Source organism: Prionailurus viverrinus, chromosome D4, assembly GCF_022837055.1.
Source record: "Prionailurus viverrinus isolate Anna chromosome D4, UM_Priviv_1.0, whole genome shotgun sequence".
NCBI classification, from domain to species: domain Eukaryota; kingdom Metazoa; phylum Chordata; class Mammalia; order Carnivora; family Felidae; genus Prionailurus; species Prionailurus viverrinus.
The window spans coordinates 5290415-5314672 of record NC_062573.1 but is presented as its reverse complement, the minus strand read 5'-3'; the positions used below and the strand labels follow the sequence as shown (position 1 = coordinate 5314672).

At 39.5% G+C, this 24258-nt stretch overlaps 2 protein-coding genes across 12 annotated transcripts in view; both read right to left on the bottom strand.

The window, feature by feature from the left end:
* Window positions 1-11396, bottom strand: part of STRBP (spermatid perinuclear RNA binding protein) — a 72789-nt gene extending 61393 nt beyond the window's left edge. For 8 of the 9 annotated variants that reach the window (XR_007146134.1, XR_007146135.1, XR_007146136.1 and 5 more), the window contains exons 1-3: window positions 11246-11390; window positions 7328-7548; window positions 1502-1667 (exon numbers count right to left, since the gene is read on the bottom strand). Coding sequence is in view for 3 of the 9 variants with exons in the window: in XM_047829203.1 (XP_047685159.1) it covers window positions 1502-1667; window positions 7328-7548; window positions 11246-11248 (390 nt within the window). In the remaining 6 variants the exon portion in view is untranslated. Of the gene's footprint in view, window positions 1-1501; window positions 1668-7327; window positions 7549-11245 lie in introns of all 9 variants that reach the window. The other variant, XM_047829202.1, reaches the window with a different exon arrangement.
* LOC125149975 (sterile alpha motif domain-containing protein 1-like) overlaps window positions 11283-24258 on the bottom strand; it is a 79416-nt gene continuing 66440 nt past the window's right edge. The window contains exon 2 of one of the 3 annotated variants that reach the window (XM_047829209.1): window positions 11283-11414. In XM_047829209.1, coding sequence (XP_047685165.1) covers window positions 11397-11414 — 18 coding nt within the window. In that variant the 3' untranslated portion in view covers window positions 11283-11396. The remainder of the gene's footprint in view (window positions 11415-24258) is intronic. The other 2 variants (XM_047829208.1, XM_047829210.1) reach the window with 2 other exon arrangements.

The following is a 24258-nucleotide window of genomic DNA, read 5'->3' as shown; positions in this document are numbered from 1 at the left end:
TTGTTATAGTCCTGGTTCCTAACCCCTTTTCCACCCTGGCACAGCTGAGGAATAGGACCACTCTCGTAAGAAACAGGACTCACTGCAGGAGCAGAAGTGGAGGTGGGATGGTTGAAAGCCTCCATGTCCCACCCTGGGACTACTATTTTTACCCTAGATTTGATTTAAGAGTAACAGTGTTCACCATAACAAAAGCAGGAATACAGATTAAATTTTAAAACATAAAATACAGAAATGAGGAATTTTATTAACATGCTAGTAATAAAAAGTATAATTAGCCAGAAATTCGTTATTGAGCTGTTTCTTCAAAGCCCTATTGTACTCCACGTCGCTCACCACTCTCCCTTCCCAAATGATAACAAACGGACTTAAAATATTTTTTATAATAAATTTAACCCTTTGAAAGACCAAAAACATTTCTTCATGAGAAATGAAAATGGAAAAGCCAAATATATGCTCAGTAACCTAGAAAACCTTAAGATCTAAGGCAAAATGAAACAACAGTGCTCCAAAAATTAATACAGGTAAATGTGTCAATAAGTAACACAAATTTGAGTGCCAAGAACAGTAGATAAAAAAGTCAGGAAGGTGGCTTTGAAGATCAACTGGTAAATATGAAAGAAAATTATCCAGTTACAAAGCAAGTAAAAACAAATTTAGAATTCATATTACTTGGGGGAAAAAAAAGAGCCTGCTTACAAAAGAAACCGACTAAAGAAAAGAGAGCATTCAACTCAAAGGACTTTGGGGGACTTTGTGGGCTGTTATCTATTTATGTGACATGAATATAAGGACTATCAATATGAAATCATCAAAAAGCTACAATCTAATTATACCACTGACAACACATCTATAACTGAAAGGTGATCACGGTTCCTCAAACAGTGATGCAGCTGGCCTTGGAGCAGACTGGCAGAGCAGGTCCTAGGGTGGCCACAGCCCCAGACCAACCTGTTATCTTCAGCCCTGAGGAGCCTTCTGACTTCACAACAGCATTCGCCAAAAAGGCATGCCAACATCAAAATTTTCTAAAAGCATCCAACTGGAAAAAGGTTTGGAACAAGGAATTAACAGGGACTTTTCCATTAACAGAATGAATGAATGGGTGACTATTAAATTAACTGAGTTTTCAATTTGAAAAGTTATCACCTACAAAAGTCTCTAGTTGTCTAGGCTCTTTTTGATCTTTTCTGCATTATACCACCCCTTCCAAGAGGTTTACAATGCTGAGAGACCTAGTCTGAAAAACATGAAGCCTCTGAGCAAGGCACACCTGAAAACTGAAGGGCCATCTTAATCCGATAAATATATCCTGAGTGCTAACCAGCAGAAGTTTGTTTTAAATGTGATGGATGAGTCACTGACCCAGAGTAGCAGCATTCCTTTTGTCTGTACCCTACCCTTTACTATTACCAATTTCTTATCATTGATTTCATCAAGGTCACTACCTGTTTTCACCTTTTTACAAATTCTCCTAGAGGTGCAATTAAACTGTACTCACCTGTATCTGAATAGGAAGATTATCTTTGACTGTATTTAACAGGGTCTCTGTGGGTTTGTCTTTGCACATTAAAACCAGCTCCAAGTCCATATCATCTTTAATCAGCAAGCCTTTTGCAACCAGGCCAATCCTCATTACACCACACAATGTCCGACCACCTTGATCCCTAAAAATAAAAGTCTAAATGATTACTTTTACAACCTATTTCTCAAACTATCACTTAATCATCACTTGGCTTCCTGGATATTCATATGATCAAAAATTAAGTCTCGGATTTAAGACTAATAAAGTATCTATCTTCCCTAAGGAATCAATAGGGAGCATATTTCATACTACAGATCTTTTAATTCTTTATTACATCTATACTGCTTATTAGCAAAGTCCCTAAATAACATTTTTTAAATTATTTTTAAACTTCCTCCTTTTATCTTTTTATTAGTAATTAAAGAATTTGTGAAAACCTGAACACCAAAGTATACTGAAAAAGAGCATCAGGGTGGAAATTTAAAAGACCTGAACTCTACTCTTAGAGCAGAGTAGAGCCTGCTGGCTCAGTATCCATAACTGCAAAACAGCTATCAGCTACATGAGCCTTCTAGCTGTATCATTCTAGGAATCCACAAAAGATTATGGGGAAAGCAGAATAATGCAATGAAACTAAAAAGCTGAGGAATGAAGGAAGAAACCGAAGATATTCTGCCAGTATATGCATTCCAAATCCAGCTGTGGCTAAAATAACAAGCATTCAAAGAACATAGTCATGAACTAGTGCATCAAAATAATATGAACATCTATCCTTAATTTTAATACTAAAAATCTCTTATTGGTTCATTTCCCATATCGCAAAAATGTAACTAATGTTAGCAGTCATTCAACAAGTAAGCCTTTGAGAACAGAAAACATACTAAAGGAAATCCAATCTCCCCTGCTTCTGAGGCTTACACTGTAGTTAAGTACAAAAAGTAACCTGCTTAAAAGGGACAAACTGTGTGTCACAAACTCTGATTTAAACTTCACAACAATGGGGCGCCTGGGTGGCGCAGTCGGTTAAGCGTCCGACTTCAGCCAGGTCACGATCTCGCGGTCCGGGAGTTCGAGCCCCGCGTCAGGCTCTGGGCTGATGGCTCAGAGCCTGGAGCCTGTTTCCGATTCTGTGTCTCCCTCTCTGTCTGCCCCTTCCCCGTTCATGCTCTGTCTCTCTCTGTCCCAAAAATAAATAAACGTTGAAAATGCCAATATTTAAAAAAAATAAATAAATAAAATAAACTTCACAACAAGTTTGCATTTAAAAGACAAGGAATGTGAATCTCAGAAAAGCTGACTAATTGTTCAAGTTCAGAGAGATGGTAAAACACAAAGCCTGGATTCAAACTTAAGTTGGTGTAATCACAACACTCGGATTCTTTACATTGTTATGGTTGCTTCCCAAGTTCAGAGAAAGAAGAGGTCAAAATTAGAGAGGTCAAGCAAGGCAATCTGAAAGTCTGACTTCAGCAGTCTTGATACGGTTAAAGAGAGAAAAGGTCATTCTGGCTAGGGCAGAGAATCAGCAGAGTGGAGAGTGGAGAGTGGAGAATGGAGAGTGGAGAGTGGAGAAGGAGAAAGGAGAAGGGAGAGAAACAAATTGTGGCAGTAGAAACAAGACAGGAAGTTATAAATAATCCAGACTGGTTAAGTGGCTGGCACACCTTCGAGATGCAATAAACATTAAATCAATAAAAAAACTGTAAGGGTAGTATGAATACAGAAAGAAAAAGGGTTTTAAAGCAAGTGATCCAAATAGGAAATTATTTGATATTAAGAAGAGAGTCCATCGCCTTTGATTCTTTCTTCTTCTGTATCCCTGTCCTCTCATCTTCTCATTCTCCCCAAACTAGTAATAGTGATGAATTCTCCCTCCACAATCACCCTCAAACAAATGCCTTCAAACTAGCTTCTTTTCAGGCTCGAAGTGCCTCTCACCTAGACTACCTCAATAACCACCTCTTCATTGGCCTTAACGACTAACTTCTGCCACCTCCAATCTACTATATACAGTACACCACTACCAGAATAATCTTCCAACAGCACTGCATGGATGGCACTTTGCCTGTTTCTTTCCAGGTGTCCCACTGAACACTTAAGTAAACATTTAGCATCCTGGGAGGCGACTGAGAAGACAACATGACTTCCTGGTCCAGATTCTGGCTCTGCCACTCACTATGGTGACATTAGGTAAATTACAAATTACCTGACTCTTCTGAACTTACTTTCTCATTTGTAAAACAGAAAAAAAATACCTTCCTTACAGAGTGGTACTAAGAATATCATGTAATTTAATGTAAGTAATGAACTTAGCCCAGATCCCGGCATATATTAATAGCTCAATAAACAACAGCTATCATTCCCTAAATGGTCCCGATGCTTTCTCACACCTAGATCTTTGCTGAGATTTTTTCCCCCCCACTTTTCAGCTGCTTGCAGAAAGCCTAGCCATCCTCTGAGCTACTGCAAATGCTACTTCCTTCATCAAGTTTTTTCTGGTCCCCAGAACCAGCATACAATCTCTCCCTGATCTACACAGTCACAGAAATTTGAGACAAAGATGCTAAGAAAACTGGACCTGTGGTCCAACAGATGAATAGGAATCCTGACTCCACCACACACACTCATTCACTGACCTAAAGCAAGTTAAAGTTTGTTAATGATTCTGAGCTACTCTTTTCATATGCAAATTTGAAGCAACTGAAAATTCTATAGTAAAATGGGGGCAGAAGAGGGAAACGATAATCACAGAGACTAACAGATTTGTCATAACATAATGTGAAAAACAGTCTGGTACAGTAACTGGCACTCAATAAATGCGAGCCATTATTAACTAACCACTATTACTTGCTACTTAAACTCTATATCATAATTAGGATACGCTTGGTTTTAGGCAGAAGACAGCAAGACTGAGCAGAGAAATGAACTCCAACTTTAGTACTGAATTTAAATATAGGAGATATTGTAAAGCAAACACAGGGTATTACTTAACATTAAGAATAGAGCCCTCATATTCCTAATAACATAAATAGTGGGACCTTTCTTTGACTTTTGAGTAGTCTGTAAAATTAGCACACGGCGGGGCACCTGGGTGGCTCAGTCAGTTAAGCGTCTGACTTAAGCTCAGGTCATGATCTCATGAACTGTGAGTTTGAGCCCCGAGTTGGGCTCTGTGCTGACAGCTCAGGGCCTGGATCCCGCTTCGGATTCTGTGTCTCGTTCTCTCTCTGCCCCTCCCCTCCTTGCACTCTTTCTCTCAAAAATAAATAAACATTAAAAAAAAGTTTAAAAAAAAGAAAGAGTACACAGGTACAAGCTGCTTAACAGTGCCTGGCAATAGAAGGTGCTTAATAAATAGAAGCTAGCCCTCACCCACTTTGGTGCCCTCTATAGTAATTAGCATACATCAGCGGCTCAATTCGTGTTTATGATCAGAAAACAGCTCTGTTCCTGGAAGATGTGCCTGCCTCTGTTTTATACAAAATAAGGATCCAAACATTCTGCACTCCCTGAGCTCTACCACATGGGAGGAACTGCAAAAAGTGCTCAGCCTGGGATTGTTCACAAAAGGGAAAGACTTTTACAAAGACAGTCAAGAGTACCCACACATAGAGCTATATTTACAAGTCCAAATGAAAATGTGGAGCACATTATCTTTTAAAAACTTTTAAAAACACAGTGACCTGATCCAGTTAAGCAAAAGTCTGCTGGAACACTTTTCAAAAGTCTGTCCAGCCTTAAAAATAAACAACGGAAGTAGTATTAAGAAGGCCTGAATTCCAACAATAAATGAAACTCCACTTAAAAATGGGTAAGCATCTGGGGCACCTGGGTGGCTCAGTCAGTTAAGTGTCCGACTTCAGCTCAGGTCATGATCTCATGGTTCGTGGGTTTGAGCTCGGCATCAGGCTCTGACAGTTCAGAACCTGCTTCAGATTCTCTGTCTCGCTCTCTCTCTGCCCCTCCCCTGCATGCACTCTCTCTCAAAAATAAATAAACTTTTTAAAAAAAATGATGAATCGTCTGACTCTTGATCTCAGGGTTCCTGGGATAGAACCCCACATTGGGCTCTGCACGACAGCCCAGAGACTGCTTGCGATTCTCTCACTGCAAAATGGTATGGGGCACCTGGGTGGCTCAGTCGGTTGAGCATCCGACTCCAGCTGAGGTCATGATCTCACGGCTTCTGAGTTCGAGCCCCGCGTCGGGCTCTGTGCTGACAGCTCAGAGCCTGGAGCCTGCTTCAGATTCTGTGTCTCCCTCTCTCTCTGCCCCTCTCCCACTCATGCTCTGTTTCCTTCAAAAATAAACATTAAAAATTTTTTAAATAGATAAACAAAAATAAAAATGGAAAAAAATGGCAAATTTTGTTCTACACATTTCATCAAAATTTTAAAAAAGTTTTTGAAAGGGCATAAACACATTCCAAAGTACAATTTAAATATGGAGTGCATGACTATTCAATTTGCACAGAGACTGGGGCTAGATTACTGGATTCTACTACTAATTAACATAAGCCTCAAAATTTGGAAGTATCTACTTTAAAACTGTAATATACAAGAAAAAAATTACTGCCAAGAACCTTCAAACTGACAAGGGTAGGACTATACACAATGTAGACATTACCTGCAAAGAGTTAACAAGGTTAAAGAATTATGTGGTTCAACTGAAAACTGAAACTGATTACCTTGCATCTGAAGATGAAAAGGTTACACTGTCAGTGAAGAAAATCAATTTATCAATACTTTCCCACTATTGTTTATCTATTTATCACTTTTGTTTCTTTGTTTATTTCAGAGAGAGCGCGTGCACACAGAGGGAGAGGGAGAAAGAGAATCTTAAGCAGGCTCTGTGCTCAGCGTGGAGCCTGACGCAGGGCTCAATCCCACAACCTTGGGATCATGGCCTGATCCAGAATCAAGAGTCAGACACTCAACCGACTGAGCCACCCAGGCATTCATCCTCTTATTTATCTAACACTTAGAAATGAAAGCTGAAGAAAAAATTCTAGAACCTCCATGTTCAATTTATAAGTTGCAGTCAAAGCAATGCTCTTAATCCTATAAATACAGTAAGTCAAATGAGCTTCTCCTTTAAAGTAAATCATACTCATTCCAGTCATAATGACACTGCTCAAGACAAGAAGCTTACTATTACGGCACACAGAGTTCCATGATCTGATTGCAGTTATGCTGCGGCTTCATCTAACTCATCTCTTACTATTGTTACAACACTGAGAATACCCTGCTATAAAGCTGAAGGCTCTGGCTCCCATTAGTCCTTCATTCATTCCTCAAATACCCAATGAGCATTTACTAAGTGCAAGACACTGTGCTGAACACTAGGAATCAACAAGGTAGATATGGTCAAAAATACATTTAGAACACATTTTCCTGCATTCTCTCTTTTCCACCAGGATTTTTAAATACCTTTAAAAAAAAATGACATTTTATGATTTCCCCAGAGACCCAAAACACAACTATTTATTTCTGAATTTAGGAGGCTAAGCCAACACATGAAAAAGGTGACATTTCATAATCTCCAGAAATGACAGTTTTAAAGGGCTTGGTGCACTCTCAAAAGGCATCCTGAACAAGTCCATCTTCTCTTTCTGGTCTAATTATTATTCTTTTCTTGCTTTCGTTTCAAATGTAACTCAGGAAAATTCCACAAACATTTACTTCCTTGTCTACGGTCATATAAATGAGAAAACCTAAAGAACCTAACATAGCCCAGTGGAAGAGAACCCTGAGCTTTTCTGAGCGCTGCAGTAAAGCACCACGAAGGTCAGGCCACACTCACTTGGAATAGGTGTCTACGGCCTCATCCTTCTTCACTTCTGTCTCACCCTCTGCTTTTGTGCCTTTATTTGTTTCATCAAGCCAATCTGAGACATGTTTCAGAGCACATTCAACAGTAGACACCATATTCTGAACAGCTTCAAGTTCCTCTGGAGATGGATAGATTGTTGAATGTTTCACCATTACATGGCGATCATCATTGGCAAAAGATCTAATAGATCTCTGTCAGAAGAAGAAAGAAAACAATTACTTCAATGCAAGGAATATTACCTGAAAAGTAGGATATGCAAATATTGAATATTTAAGTCAAATCATAGCATTAATTATCAAACTACTGTGAAACAATTAATGTTGAGACAATAAAAAAATTGCACAGGAATATGAAGAAAAACCTCATTCTACTAAACCACATCAGAAAATTAGAGATCCCAGGGCACTTGGGTGGCTCATTCGGTTAAGCATCTGACCTTAGCTCAGGTCATGATCTCACAGTTAGTGAGTTCAAGCCCCGAATTGGGCTCTCTGCTGTCAGGGTGAAGCCCACTTTGGGTTTTATGTCTCCCTCTCTCTCTGTCCATCCCCTACACCCTCTCTCACTCATGCCCTCAAAAATAAACATGAAAGAAAGAAAGAAAGAAAGAAAGAAAGAAAGAAAGAAAGAAAGAAAGAAAGAAAATTAGAGATCTTTCCTTCATGTTTTGATTAAGATTCATCCAGGTTACTCTTGGTATAATGCACATTATCGTTTACCTCAAATCTAGTGTTTTGAATACCACTTCAAAAAAGGTCATCTGTATCACACATCATCTACGAGAAACAGATACTTCTTAGCTTTGAGAAAGTATCTAGAAATGCATGATGGTGACTCATGATAACCAGTCATTCCTTTCCAAATTGCTGAGGACTTTGGCACCTTAAAAAATTGAGATTTCATAATACAGTAATAATATAAAATACAAAGTTATGTGTCAACACTATAGAAAAACTATGGATCACATTAGAAATCTATTTACTATTTGGCATTGAAACCTCTGGTGCAAGGCCTTGATTTTTAAAATAGATTTGCAGGAGACATTCCAAACTCCAGAAGGGGGAAAATATATACTGCAAAAGAATCAACTTCCCAAAGTAATTTACAAATGTATTACATTCTCAATCAAAATCCCCTCAAGATAGATTTACTTAATACTCAACAAAAATCATTTTAAAGCTCCTTTGGGGGGGAAAAAAAATCAATGAAACCATCAAGAAATATTCTACAAAGATGGATGAGTGGTATAATTACACGAAAACAAAATATCAAAAATTTAAAAAGCAGTAATTGAAGTGACACGCTGGCCCAGAAATCAGTGGAGCAGATTAGAGCCTAGAAATAGAATGAATTTCATGAAAATTTAATAGACTATATATCCTCCACACTCATGACTCACACTTCCAAAAACTTTTGAATACTTCCAAATTTACAAATACCATGAAGACACTTGTAACAGTACACTGCAAAATGAACAGGGATAAGATAGTTCAGTTTCCATAAAGCCCAAAGTATTCCATTTAAAGGGTGGCTATAGTGTCTTTATATGAACTTTTATGTGCTCGATGATAAATATTTTGTTGGGTTTTTTTTTAATTTTTTTTTTTTAACATTTATTCATTTTTGAGAGTTAGAGAGAGAGACAGAGCATGAGAGAGAGGGGCAGAGAGAGAGAGACACACAGAATCCCAAGCAGGCTCCAGGCTCTGAGCCATCAGCACAGCGCCCGACACGGGGCTTGAACTCACGGGCTGCAAAATCATGACATGAGCTGAAGTCGGACGCTTAACCGACTGAGCTACCCAGGCGCCCCGATAAATATTTTGTTTTAAAGGCTACCACAAAATAAAAAATTCTCAATTCTTTATCAGTCCTGTCTCTTTTGTTTTGTTTTTGAGTATTAATGTTTAAAAATCATACTAATTTGGACACTAGTAAATACTATAGTATTACTGTCCCCTATAAAATGAAGCAAACTATAAAGGTAAATAATCCTTTGAAACCCTCAAATATAATAAAAGGATGAAAATCAATCACAAAGCTTTTTTTCTAGATAAAAACCATTTCTGTCCAGATTTTCTCCTTGCTCAAAGTTCACAACCAGTTTTCTAATTGGAGCCTTTTCCCACAAAGAAATAAACTTTTTCATCATTTCTTGAGATTTACTCTCATATCCCTAAATAAGTAACAAGAAAACAAAACAGACCTATAACAAATTGGAGACGCTAAGTTGTTCTAGGGATAAATTATTAAATTACTTGATTTGCTCTTTAGACAAGAAGAAATTTACTAATTTTTTAGTTCTGGATGGCCGCAGGCCATGGGAGGTAGGTGTTAACTTGGGATCTTCTCTGTTATTTAGTTGTAGGGTGAGTTACTAAATTACTTAGTTAGCTAAATTACTCAGTCCTCCATACTGGCTTCACCTTAACAAAATTACATACCGCTACATACCACAAACCTTTGGTGTTTCCCTCACAAATAACATAGACTGGCAATGTTAAATCCAAAATCTTAAATCCATGAGTCTACTGGATGTGACAGGACAAGCAGCATGAAACAATGATGAATGGAAGAATAAGAGGTAGGACAAAAAAAAGGAGGGGGCATCTTATTTACCCTAACAAGGTCCAAATGGATTTGTTTAAAGATTTATACATTTAAATTGGAAAAGAACTATGCAGAAACAGAAAGTTACCATTCAAATCTAAGATCTAAGAAGTAAAGCAAGAGCACTGGAAAACACCTACCAACCAATTAAATTACTACACCAGAAAACCTAAATTTAAAATGAATAAACTAGGAAAGGAATTTTTTTTATCAACTATGACAAATAATATTAAAAAACATATAAATTGTAAAAATATCAAGACTATAATAAATAAATGAGCTGAAGAGGCAAATATTTCATATTCGAGAAAACACCAAGTCCCAGTGTCCTTTCTTACATCTCAACTAAAATTAAATGACAGAGAAAATCCCAAGTTAACATTTGCCCCACCATCCAGAACTAAAATATTTGGAGAATTTCTTCTCTAAAGAGGAAATCAACCAAGTTATAATCCCTAGAACAAATTTTTTAAAAATTAACTAACACTTAAAGAAATACCATCAGGCTTGCTAAACAACATATTTCAAACATACTGATGATTAATATTTTTGTGCTTTTTCTCCCACTTATAACATCTTTTTTAAGCCTTTTCTCACTTATACTTAGGGAAAAAATTCACACAACATCCTCCAGAACCAAAATACTAGAGGAAAAAATTCAACACATTTTACCAGTTAATACACTAGGCACCAAAGGTTACGATCTCATTTAACATCTCATTTGAGTATGAACTTCCCACAAAAAGCAAGGTTTCTTGAGAGAAGATTCAGTGCCCCCAATACACTCAACACTTGATCCTGTTACTTTGAAAGCATGTGGGAAAAGGTGACTTTTTGAGTTCAATACTCAAACTTCATAAACTCCTACACCATTCACATCACTCATTAAAGGACTGGTTCAAGATTTTTAATTTCCACTGGAAAAAACTAAACTTCAGAGAAAAGACTAGTGAAAAATTACATAATTTCAAGTTCAAGGTCACCTAAGCCATCCTTCTATCAGTTTGCTAAAACCAGTTTTATTAGAAAATATTATTTATGAGTATTTAATAATTTATGGCCTGAAGGCTCATGGGGCTCCATCTTGTGGTTTAAAGGGCTCATAATAAATCTGAACTCATTGGCTTTGCTTAAATAGTGGAGTGCCATCTTTGTCTGATGCACGAGAGCCAAAATTTAACACCATTGTTTTTTACTTGCCCTCGTTATTAACATTTCCGATTTTAAACTAATTGGAATTTATTAGAACTAAATTAAGGAAACATGAATAATACCTACCATGGTTTCCTATAGTGTTTTAGCTTCTTTTTCCAGTCCTTTCCCCACTTTCTTGTCGTCTTCACTAGACACTGTTTTGTGTGACAGTACCTCCTCATAAGCCTGAGTCCCCTGACAGCTCAGAGACAATATGGCAAAGGTGTTTGAAGACTTACTCTCTGGAATACACCTGCAAGACAAAAAGAAAAACAACTTTTCAAAAATGCTTATTTACAAGCAGTTTCATATCTGAATGTGGAGCTTATAAACATGCGTATTGACTAAAAAGAAATAATCTTTATAGAGGAAAATGACCCCATTTCAAATAAAAGCTAAACGTATCTTTTGAAGGCCTGGGGCCGAGAGCCTAAGTGATATGGCCAAAAAAGTAACCACCCTGGTAGCCACAGTGTGGCAGCTGGCTGACTCATACTCAGTGAGATAAATACATTAACAGACACAGATTCAGTAAAGAAGTGTTACCTGAAGGGTGGCTCAGTCGGTTGAGTGTCCGACTCAGCTCAGGTCATGATCTCAGGGTTCATGAAACTGAGCCCCGGGTTGGGCTCTGTGCTGACAGCACAGAACCTGCTTGGGATTTTCTCTCTCTCCCACTCTCTCTGCCTGGCCCAGGCTCGCTCTCTTTCTCTCTCTCAAAGTAAGTAAACTTAAAAAAAAAATTTTAAATAATAATAAAATTAAAAATTTTTTAGAATAAAAAATAAAGAAGTACTACCTGAAAAAGTACTACCACTACTGGTGGCAACAATGTTGCAATTGATCATAAGACTTTCAATTAGAGATTGGCATTAGCCACAGGGCGCCTGGGTGGCTCAGTCAGTTGAGCGCCCGACTTCAGCTCAGGTCATGATCTTGTTCTAGGTCATGGGTTCGAGCCTTGTGTCTGGGCTCTGAGCTGACAGCTCAGAGTCTGGAGCCTGATGTGGAGTCTGTATTTCCTTCTCACTCTGCCCTACCCCCACTCATGCTCTGTCCCTGTCTCTCAAAAAAAATAAAAATTTTTTAAAAAATTAAAAAAAAAAAGAAATTAGCATTAGCCAGACCTATTCAAAAAGTAGATAATCCACCTGAAAATATAATACCACCATTAATTGAAACCATGAAGCTTTTCCATTTGATATTGCCATCAGACAGTACATGTTGGAACAATGTTTCTTCTTTAATCATTTTTAGGCCTAAAATTCAGAATGCTTTTTTGGCTCTGTTCCCCTAACTCCTGAGAGACCCTGCTCCCAGATTTTAGCCTATATGTGCTATTATGCCAAATTCCTCAATATTCACTAGATCCTGACTTCATTACCCATGGATGACTGTAGTCAAAATCCCACCGTATATTTCTGCCCAGAGACTTAATTACTATTACCCCTTTATTCCATCTTTATGAGATTTTATTCCAGATAAAGTAAAAGTAAACTCTTCTGAGCACTGATGAAATCCTTATAAATTATAAGCCAAGATGTTTAAAAAAAAAAAAAAACAGAGAGTAACTATCAAAACAGAACACATGATTACCTACGTGGATATCAGGGATATCAGAAGTTATTTACACACCACAAAATAAACACAAAAAATAGCTTCCTCTTCATCTCAATATCTTTCCTTTAAATTTCCTTTAAATAAGGAACTTCCCCCACCCCATACTTTTGCCTGTAACAGTTTCCGAATACTATCAGTTGTTCTCTTAAAGAAAAACAAATCCTTTTTGAATTTTTGGGACTAGGAAAGTTATAGGTGTAACATAACACTCCCCAATACTGCACATTAAAAAACAAACCCACAATTTTAGTCAAATGATACTCAGCTGTGACCTACATGCAAAACTATTCATATCCTGTAACCAACTTCCCTGACTCCACAAAATCCACCTGAAATAAGCTGAAGCTTGATTAGAAACAAAAACAAAAACAAAAACAAAAGATTATGTAACTGAACTCATCAATGGGGGTTACTTTATCACACATAACACACAAAGGAGAGAACACACACATGCTACAATTCTTAGGGTCTTTTCATACAAAGAAGTTAAGAAACATGATCCCATGGTAAGATATGTCTCAAAGATCCTTTTGTACACAGATCGTACTACACAAGTTAAGTCTGGCCATTTCCCATTCCCAACCCTACTCCACCATTCTAGCAGATTCAACCATTTAGTATTTAGCTGTGAATCCAGCAGCCAAAAAAGATTGCTATGTGTTCAGCGGAGAACTGATAGCAAAGTTCACGTGCTTCACTCTAAAAAAGTAAGGCCAAAAATTCAACCATATTAAGATGGTAGACTGAAAGCAGGGAAGAATGCTGAGAAAAAGCTGGGGCACCTGGGTGGCTCAGTCGGTTAAGCGGCCGACTTCAACTCAGGTCACGATCTCACGGTGCGTGGGTCGGAGCCCCACATGGGGCTCTGTGCTGACAGCTTGGAGCCTGGAGCCTGCTTCGGATTCTGTGTCTCCCTCTCTCTCTGCCCCTCCCCCACTCACACTCACTCTCTCTCCCTCTCTCTCAAAAATAAACATTAAAAAAATTAATTGTTTGGGCGCCTGGGTGGCTCAGTCAGTTAAGTGTCCAACTTCTGCTCAGGTCACGATCTCATGGTTCGGGGGTTTGGGCCCCACATTGGGCTCTGTGCTGACAGCTCAGAGCCTGGAGCCTACATTGGATTCTAGCTCTCCTTCTCTCTCTCCGCCTCTCCCCTGCTTGTGCTCGCTCGCTCTGTCTCTCTCTCTAAAAAATAAACATTAAAAAGAAAGGTGATGTTAGTGGAGAAACTGTGGATCACCAGTGTCAAAATACAGCATTCCTCAGTCATTTAGCACAGAGAGTAACCACCCTATGCATGCATCAAGCAGCTCGAGGAACTTCAGGACTTATAGCACAGTTCAACAATCCATGATAAAAGCAATGTTCTGCTGGTGCTGTAAAAGCAACTTAGAAATCGTCTGGCCCAACGCCACCCACCCCTCAGCTTACAAAAGAACTATAGATATTAAGGGCCATACAACTAATCAAGGACAAAGGCCTCCTGGTCCCAAACCAAACTCAGAGTCAAGAGTTTTTCTTAAAACAAAACAAAACAAAACAAACAAACAAAAACAATTAACAGCAGATAAAATTCTGGCCTTGAAATAAAAAAAACTCAACTTTTCCACTTAATAGCTAAGTGACTTTAGAAAGTTACATGACTCAGAAAATCATTTCATTTCTGTGGGTCTCAGTTTCTTTTATCTATGAAATGAAATTCTGCTACTAATAAGGTAACATTTATGTAACTCATATTCTGTACCAGGCACTGTTCAAAGAGCTTTTCATATATTAACTCATTTAATCCTCACAACAATTTCAATTACTATCTCCATTTAACACATAAGGAAACTAGAGCATAAAGAGGTAATATAACCTAATTGAAAACACAAAGCAAAAGTACACAGTAAAGCCAATTTAAACCTAGACAATCTTCAATAATATTTTCACTCTAAAAGCACTTACACTTATGTTAGGGGCTAAACTTTAGCAATCTCAAAAAAATCTGTCTATGTGAATTACCAAGTCTATATAGCACACAGGCTTTTGAGCCAAATGGGCCTAGACTAAAGCACCTGATTTGCCATGTCACTTCTCTGAGCCAGAGGTTTTCCACGTGTGCAATGGGGGAAATAGGATCTACCTCAAACTAAATGAAAAATATCTAAGAGTATTTGCCAAACAGTACACGCTCAATAAATGGCTTTAGGAGGGAGGGGGAAAAAAGCCCTCAAATATCAAATAAAACATTGTGTTAACACATGAGTTATGTAAACATTTAAAAACAGAGCATAGAAAAATATTAGGTGTGCTCTACTTATTAAATAAGAGCAGCTTTATGCAGCAGGTGGAATGTATATGTATAAGCACGTGCATGTGTTTCACTTTTTTAATCAAGCACTGCTTTTTCTTTTCTTTTTTTAATAGAGAAGGACAGTTACTATTCTTTTTGTTTAATGTCTGTTTTGAGAGAGAGAGAGACAGAGAGACAGAGAGACAGAGAGACAGAGAGAGAGAGAGAGAGAGAGAGAGAGAGAGAGAGAGAGAGAGGTAGAGGTAGATACAGGAGAGACAGAATCCCAAGCACATTCCATGCTGTCAGTGCACAGCCTGACACAGGGCTCAATCCCACAAACCGTGAGATCATGACCTGAGCCAAAATCAAGAGTCAGATGCTTAAACTAAATGAGACCCCCCCAGGTGCCCCAGCTACTGGGGATTCGAGCACTGCTTTTTCAAACAGTGGATTTTTTTCAGAGTTTCAGGTTTATAGAAAAATTGGGTGAAAAATAGAGAAAATCCTATGTACCCCTTCTCCATACCACACACATACAGGTTCTCTTATTATTAACATCTTACATCAGTGTGATACATTTGTTACAACTGCTGAACAACCAATGTTTATGCAACACTATTAAAGTCCATAATTTACATTAGGGTTCTCTCTTTGTGTTGTACATTCTAGTTTTGACAAATGTATAATGACATGCATCCACCATTACAGAATCATACAGAACAGCTTCACTGCCCTAAAAATCCCATGTCCCACCTATTCAAACCCTCCTTCTTCCAAATGTCATATAGTTAAAATCATACAGTATGTAGTCTTTTCAGATTGGCCCTTTTCATTTAGCAATATGCATTTAAGATTCCTCCATGAGTTGACATTTCTTTTTATCACTGAATAATATTCCAGTGTCCGGATGGACCACAGTTTTTTATCCATTCACCTACTTTAGGACATCTCGGTTGCTTCCAAGTTTTAGCAATTATGAACAAAGATGCTATAAACATTCGTATGCAGATTTTTGTGTAGACACAGGTTTTCAACCCATTTGGGTAAATACCAAGGAGAACAATTATGGGATCATATGGCAAGACAATGTTTAATTTAGCTTTGTGAGAAACTTCCAGACTCTCTTTCATCCAACACAGTCATACCATTTTACATCCCCACCAGCAGTAAATGAGTCCCTGCTGCTCCACATCCTCATCAGCATTTGGTGTTGTCAAAGTTTGGGACTTGAGCCCTTCTAATAGGTGTGCAGTGGTATCTCACTGTTGCTAAATTTGAAATTCCCTGATGACACAGGATGTTGAGTATCTTTTCATATGCTTATTTGACATCTGGACATCTTTGGTAAGGTGGCCTGTTCAAATCTTCTACCCATTTTTTTTTTTTTTATTGGGTTGTCTGTTTTCTTGGTCTTTAGTTTTAAGAGTTCTTTTCATTCTCTTAATAGTCTCTCGTTGAGCAGAAGTTTTTAATTTTAATGAAGTCCAACTCATCAACTTTTTCTTTCATGGATTACACTCTTGGTGGTGATGTTACATCTTTTGTAACTGACCTTGAAAGGTAAAAGGCTTTGGGGCACCTGGGTGGTTCAGTCAGTTAAGAGTCCCACTCAGGCCTCAGAGGCTCAGGTCATGATTTCACAGTCATGAGACCGAGCCCTGCATCAGGCTCCATGCTCTGCTCTCTCTCTCAAAAATAAATACACTTAAAAAAAAAAAAGAAGAAGAAGGATGGGGCACCTGGGGGGCTCAGCTGGCTAAGAGTCCAACTCTTGGTTTAGGCTCAGGTCATGATTTCATTCATGAGACCAAGCCCCATGTCAAGCTAAGAGCAGAGCATAGGGTTGGGATTCTCTCTCCTCCCCCTTCTCTCTCTGCCCCTCTGTCCCTCTCAAAAATAAACAAACTTAAAAGAAAGGAAAAGGATAGGGCACCTGGGTAGCTCAGTTGGTTATATGTCCAACTCTTGATTTCAGCTCAAGCCATGATCTCACCGTTTGTGGGTTCGAGCTCTGAATGGGGCTCTGTGCTGACAGTGCAGTTCTCTCTCTCTCTCTACCTTTCTTTCTGCCCCTCCCCTGCTCACCCATGTGCTCACTCTCTCCCTCTCCCTCAAAATAAATCAATAAATTGTAAAAAAAAAAAAAAAAAAAAGAAAAAAAAAGATGGGTAAGGTAAAATTAGAAAAAGACCTCACTGATATGCCAAGATCACTTTAAGATAATGAGATTCACAAGCAAATACATATGTACTAATTAACTGTCTATTCTGTACCCAGCACCATGCTTGGGAATACAACAGGGTATGAATCAACTCAGACACACAAAGAGCAAATACTCCTCCCCCAAATACCTTCAAATAAACTTTCTCTACATGGTGGCACTGAGTTTATATATAATACTCACACAAAAAGAACACTGAATTTCAGGAGTGCCGGGGCGGCTCAGTTGGTTAAGCATCTGACTTCAGCTCACGTCATGATCTCACAGTTCATGAGTTCAAGCCCTGCATCAGTCTGTTTGCTCTCAGCATGAAGCCTGCTTTGGATTCTTGTCCCCCTCACACTCTGCCCCTCCCCCCCCCCCCACACACTCTCTCTCTCTCTCTCTCTCTCTCTCTCTCTGTCTCTCTCTCTCTCTCTCTCTCTCTCTCACACACACACACACACACACACACACACACACACACAAATAAAAATAACACTGAATTTCACAATGTTCCTCTGGAAATTCTCTTTCATTTCCTACATAAAAAAGGTACATAAGGAAAAACCAAAAAACCTACAAATTACATATACCTAGTCCAAAAATCTAGCTTTTCATCCTTACCCAAAATACCTAGAATGATGGAAAAGCTCAATCCCACCGTGTCATTTGAAGCCTTGCAACACTGGGCTCAGGTCAAAAGGTCCTTTATCAACTAACAGGGTTTGTTTTTTAAGATTTTATTTATTTTTTAAGTTTATTTATTTTGAGAGAGATAGAATCCCAAGCAGGTGCCATGAAATCAGCACAGAGCCCAATGTGGGGCTCAAACTCACAAACCATGAGATCATGACCCAAGCCAAAACCAAGGGCCAGACGTTCAAGTGACTGAGCCAGCCAGGCACTCATTCCCAATTAACAGTTTAAACAAGAGTGGTACCCATGGCTACAATCCTAACATAGAATGGGCTGTAGGAGGGGCGCCTGGGTGGCTCAGTGGGTTGGGCGTCCAAATTCGGCTCAGGTCATGATCTCACGGTCTGTGAGTTCAAGCCCCGTGTCGGGCTCTGTGCTAACAGATCAGAACCTGGAGCCTGCTTCGGATTCTGTGTCTCCCTCTGTCTCTGCTCTTCTCCCGCTTGTGCTCTGTCTCTCTCAAAAATAAACATCAAAAAAAAAAAAAAAAAGAAAGAAAAAGAAAAAGATAAAAGAATGGGCTGTAGGAGCTAGCTACATTGAACCAGAACACTTTCTGAATACTTACTGTCCCTGAGCAAGATGAAAAAGATGTTAGCAAGTAACCAGAGTGGTAACAGGAAAACATCTCCTCACTGAAACAGACACCAGTCCTTTCCAATCCTTGACAGAACAGTTATATGACAGAACTGTAGCCACCCAGTTAGATGGCTTGTTTGGTGAAAGAACCAATAGTTTAATGCATCTCAGCAAGTCTTTATTGAGCACCTATAATATGCCAGCCAATATTCTAGGCTCTTAGGATGTAGCAGTGAACAAGACAGACAAAAATCCCTACCTTTGTTATTTAAGAGCAGAGAGGGAAAAACAACATAGCCATAAGTACAAAACTAAGTAAATTAAACAGTATGTTAGGAGGTGTGAAGTACTATGAAAAAGAAAGAAGGGGGCAGTGCAAGTGCATTAAGGCAGTATACGATGGGAAATGCAACCTTGCAGATGGTCAGCCCTTACTGAGGAGACACCTGAGCAAAGAATTGAGGAAGTAAGGGAGTCAGCCAAGCACACATGTATGGAATGAGCATTCCTGGCAGGGAAAGGAAGAATGTGCCTGGTGAGGTGGAGAACTAGGAGCCCAAAGTCAGCGGAGGGCTAGAGAAGGATAAGTAGAGGGAGAAAAGGGTAGCAAGGACAGAGCGGTAAGAGTGAGGACCAGATCACTTAGGACAGAGGATGACAAATGTTTTCTTTAAAGGACTAGATATTAAATAGTTTAGGCTTTTCAAGCCATAAGGTCCTTACCACTCCATTCTTCCTTTGCAGTGCAAATATAGCCACAGATAAGATGTGAACAAATGAGACTGGCTGTGTTCCGATAAAACTTTATTTACAGGCACAGATATCTTGATTTCATATGATGTTCACCTCACAAATATCAATTTTTTTTTTTAAAGGATTTAAAAATATAAAAACCATTTTAGCTTGCAGGTCATACAAAAACAGGCAGTAGGCCAAATTTGGTCCATGGGCGATAGTCTGTCAGCTCCTGAAACAGGGGGTCCTTCTAGTTACTTTAAAGACTGTGGCTTTCGGGGCGCCTGGGTGGCTCAGTCAGTTAAGCGTCCGACTTCAGCTTGGGTCACGATCTCGCGGTCCGTGAGTTCGAGCCCCGCGTCGGACTCTGGGCTGACAGCTCAGAGCCTGAAGCCTGCTTCCGATTCTGTGTCTCCCTCTCTCTCTGCCCCTCCCCTGTTCATGCTCTGTCTCTCTCTGTCCCAAAAATAAATAAACATTAAAAAAAATAAAAATAAAAAATAAAGACTGTGGCTTTCACTATGAGATGGGGAACCCTTACAGGGTTTTGAGCAGAGAAGTGATAATTATCAGACTCATATTTTTATTTTTTTTAACGTTTATTTTGAGAGAGAAAGTGCGTGCTTGCACAAGCAGGGGAGGGGCACAGAGGTGGAGAAGAGGGAGAGAATCCCAAGCAGATCCCACACTGTCAGCACAAAGCCCGACACAGGGCTCTATCTCATGAACCTAGAGATCATGACCTGAGCCGAAATCTAAGAGTTGAGACGCTTAACGAACTAAGCCACCCAAGTGCCCCTTTTAAAAGATCACTGTGACTGCCATGTGGAAACACATAATAGAGAGGACAAGGGTGGAAGAATGGAAACCACTGGGAAGTTAGTGATCAGATTATGTATATGTTCTGAAAGGAAAGATGACGGGACTTAGCAAAATGGATGTGTGAGTGTGAGGGAACTGGAAGCATCAGGACCAACATCAAGGTTTTTGGCCTGAGCAGATGAGTTAGGAAAGGTGCAAGAAGAGCAAGTTTTGGGATTAAGATCAGGAATTCAGCTTTGTACATGCCGAATCCCAGACACTGATTAGATATTTTAAGTAGTCAACTGGGTATCAACTTAGAGTTTAGAAGAGAGGTCTGAATCAAGATATAAATTTGGTAATTTTCAGGATAAAGGCAGAATGCAAAGCCACAAGACCACCAAGAGAGTAAGTATACTAATGAATGGGAGAGAGCAGAAGGAAAGAGGCACAACTACAGTCAGAGAAGGAGTGGCCTGATAGGAGGTAAATAAAGTAGGACTGTGCTATCCTGGGGGTGCCTGGCTGGATCAGTTGGTAAAGCAAGCAACTCTAAATCTCAGGGTCGTGAGTCTGGGCCCCACATTGGGTACAGAGATTACTTAAAATATAAATAAACAAACAAACTTAAAAAAAAAAAACCTGTGCTGTTCTGAAAGCCAAGTAAGGAAAACTTGTAAGACAAGCACTTTGAATTAAAAACAGGAAAAGGGATAGAGCATGAAAATGGAAATCCTGAGTTCTGCTCCTTGCTTTACTACAAAGGATGCTTCTAACTCAAAGATACCTGTATTCTCAAGTCCCATATACTACGGTATCGAGTTTTGCCGTGTTTTACCATTTATAGGAACTTATCCTCTCCTACACTATTCTCTCTCCACTCCAGCCCTTCTTTATGGGAAAGTTTACCTAGAAAATATCACGTGCCCCTCCAAAACCTTCAATGACTAATCATTACCCAAGCAACCGGCATTCTATTCATCCACTCTGTGTGGCACCAAGGTCCTCCATAATACAACACTAATGTAATTCATTCCGTCCTTTCTCTCACCACTGCAGTTCCAGCCATAATGAGAATAATTACTCTTCCCCCAAACACCTTGCAATGTGCTAGCGCTAAGCTTTAAGTTAAACGTTTCCCTTATGTGGATTGCAACCTCTACTCCACCATGAATTTGTCATTGTTCTATTTATTCATCAACTGTCCCATCTCAAATATAGCCCTCCATGAAGCTTTATCCAGTGCCTGAGTTGAATATAATTCCTTCTTTCTTTGAGCCATCCAGCATTTTTTCAACTTCCTAATACTCAGCTTCAGTTATTTTTATGACAAGCTCCTGAATGAAATAACTTACCTTTATCTCCATAGCACCTAGTACAATGACCTGCACTCAAGAGAGGCTCAATAAAAATGTGAATTCAACCCCGGATTTATCTTTCCTTAGGGAGCACCTAACTGAAGAATCCAAGAAGTTTCCATCTGAAAGGTCACCATCTCTTCCCTTATCTCCATGGGAGATCATCATCTCAGTCATCATCACAGTGACTTACAGGGAATTTCTGACTCTTCCTCCATAAGCACAAATTCTATTATTTACTTGACTTATTTCACCCATCTTGGATTAATTCCCAAAACCCTCTCCCATTCTTTCAGGACTTTACTACTTAGCTCACTGACACACAATCAACTTCTACTCCTGGCATAATTCTTAGCAATTTCAATAACCACACAGATGATCCTTCTAAAATTCTGGACTCTCCATTCCTTGTTTTCCTTTCCTTGCATGTTTTCATCTTCTTTCCTACTTCAGACAACCACTCTCCACCAACACCGGTAATCCCCTAATCCTACCACCTTTCACGATCCCTCACCCTTTTCATGCCCTCACTTCTATCCTTATCCAACTGAAATTACACAATCCATTATGTGTCACTCATTTACATCAGCAACTCCCTTTGTTATCCTCTCCCGGCAAAACTCCAACTCTGCTTAAATCCAACTCTCCAGGTTACGCCACACCGATAACCCTGGACAAACAGATATGACTAGGGAGGAGAAAAAAAAAACAACAACACACAGTTGTGTTTATTGGTTGTTTTCTAAATTCATGATCAATCCTCAAAAGGCCCGATAATCAACAGTTCTCAAACAGTGATGGTACTGCAACCCTGTGGGATTTGAAAATGTGAGGTAGAGTTTCCTGGTTTTCATAATGACTAGGTGAGTAATCCCAACATTTGGTATCCTGGGATGCTAACCATCCTGCAATGTCCAAGAAGCCCCATTGAAAAAAATAAAACTCATTCACTTTATTACTGATTATTTCCAATCTTCTCTTCTCTTTTCAAATGCCTGTACCTCCCTCCCATATCCTCACATGACTGCTCATCCTGCTTTCTACTTCATGCAAAATACCAACCTTGCTGCATCTTTTCCCATATATTGTTCTTCCTTGTTACTATGAACTGTTCCTATTCCTATTTAATGGAGAGCTCTCAACTCAAACCCTCCTAGAACCCATCCCCTTTTGCCTACTCAAGAATATAGCTCCAGTAACCACTCCCTCTGCTCTCTCGGTCTCGCATAACTTTCCTTGATCTCTAGCTCCCCACACCCAATTCTCAGCCCCTTTTAAAGCAGAATTCTCTGATTACACTTCTGTTTCCATTTCCTCACCTCCCATTCTCTCTTAAATTCACCCCAATCAGCCTCTCACACCAATGCTCTACTGAAACAGTTCATGCCAAGGTCCCCTAGGACTCCCATAGTGTTTAAATACTGTGAACAATTCTCAGTCCTCACCTCAGCTGACCTCTCAGCAACAGGTGACACAGCTGACTGTTTCCTACTCGAAACATTTTACTTCCCTTGGCTTCCATCCAGTACTCTACTCTTAGTTCTCTTCCTACTTCATAAATTACTCCACTGGCTCCTTTCTTTCTTATCTCCAGAGCCTCTGACTGCTGGAATGCAGCTGGACTCAGCCCTCACACCGAATCCCTTCACCACTGTACCTGCACTCATTTGGCAACCTCACTCAGGCTTGAGGCTTTAAATACCACCTATACACTGAGGGCAACCGAGTTTATATCACCCTTAGTTCTAGACTCACACTCAAATACATAATCAACATATCCACCTGGATGTCTAATAAAAGTTTTAAATATGCCCCAAATTAATTCCTGACCCATCCCCCCCCAAAAAAAACACACAACTTTACTTTGCTCCTTCCAGTGTTCCCTCTCTCAAGAGAAGGCAACTACTCCTTCTGATAGCTGATCTCAAAAAGAGTCATCCTTGACAGCTCTCTTCCTGCCACACCCCACATCTAATCCATCACCAAATCTTCCACCTTTACCTTGTTCTCTTTACCTAGAGCAGTAGCATCCACAGTGTTCCCTTTAAAATTTAAATTAGGTCATATCATGCTTTGCTCAAAACCTTCCAAGGGCTTGGTCTCTGCTTAAACACCTAACGGCCTACAAATCCCTAATAATCTGATTCCCCTGAACTTCTTGGCCTCCTCCCCAACTGCTCCCCCTTCACTGTGTTCCATCCACACTGGTAGCCTTGCTGTTTCTCAAACAAGTCACACATTCCCCTCCTCAGAGCCTCGACATTTGCTATTTATTATCACAGATATGCACATACCTCTTTACGTCTTCAGTTGTCTTCTTAAACATCCTTACTACGAGCCCATCCCTGATCATCATATATAGCATAGCAACCCCTCCTCCAGGACTTCTCTGACCCTGTTTATATCTCTCCATAGGATTTATCACTGGCATATCTTTGCTTACTCTTTGTTTTGTACACCTAGAGCAACGCTTGGCACAAAGGAGAAACTCAAATGAATTTCTCAAAATAATTTCTTCATACAGCATCATAGTCAATGTTCACAATCCCCTAAAAAGTAGTAAGATATGGAATTAATGGTATAATTTATTTTATAATCTTTAAAAATATGAAAGCACTGGGGCGCCTGGGTGGCTCAGTCAGTTGAGCGTCCTACTTCCGCTCAGGTCATGATCTCAAGGCTTGTGAGTTCGAGCCCCGCATCGGGTCCTGTGCTGACAGCTCAGAGCCTGGAGCCTGCTTCAGAGTCTGTGTTTCCCTCTCTCTCTGCCCCTCCCCCACTCATGCTCTGTCTCTCTCCGTCTCAAAAATAAATAAACATTAAAAAT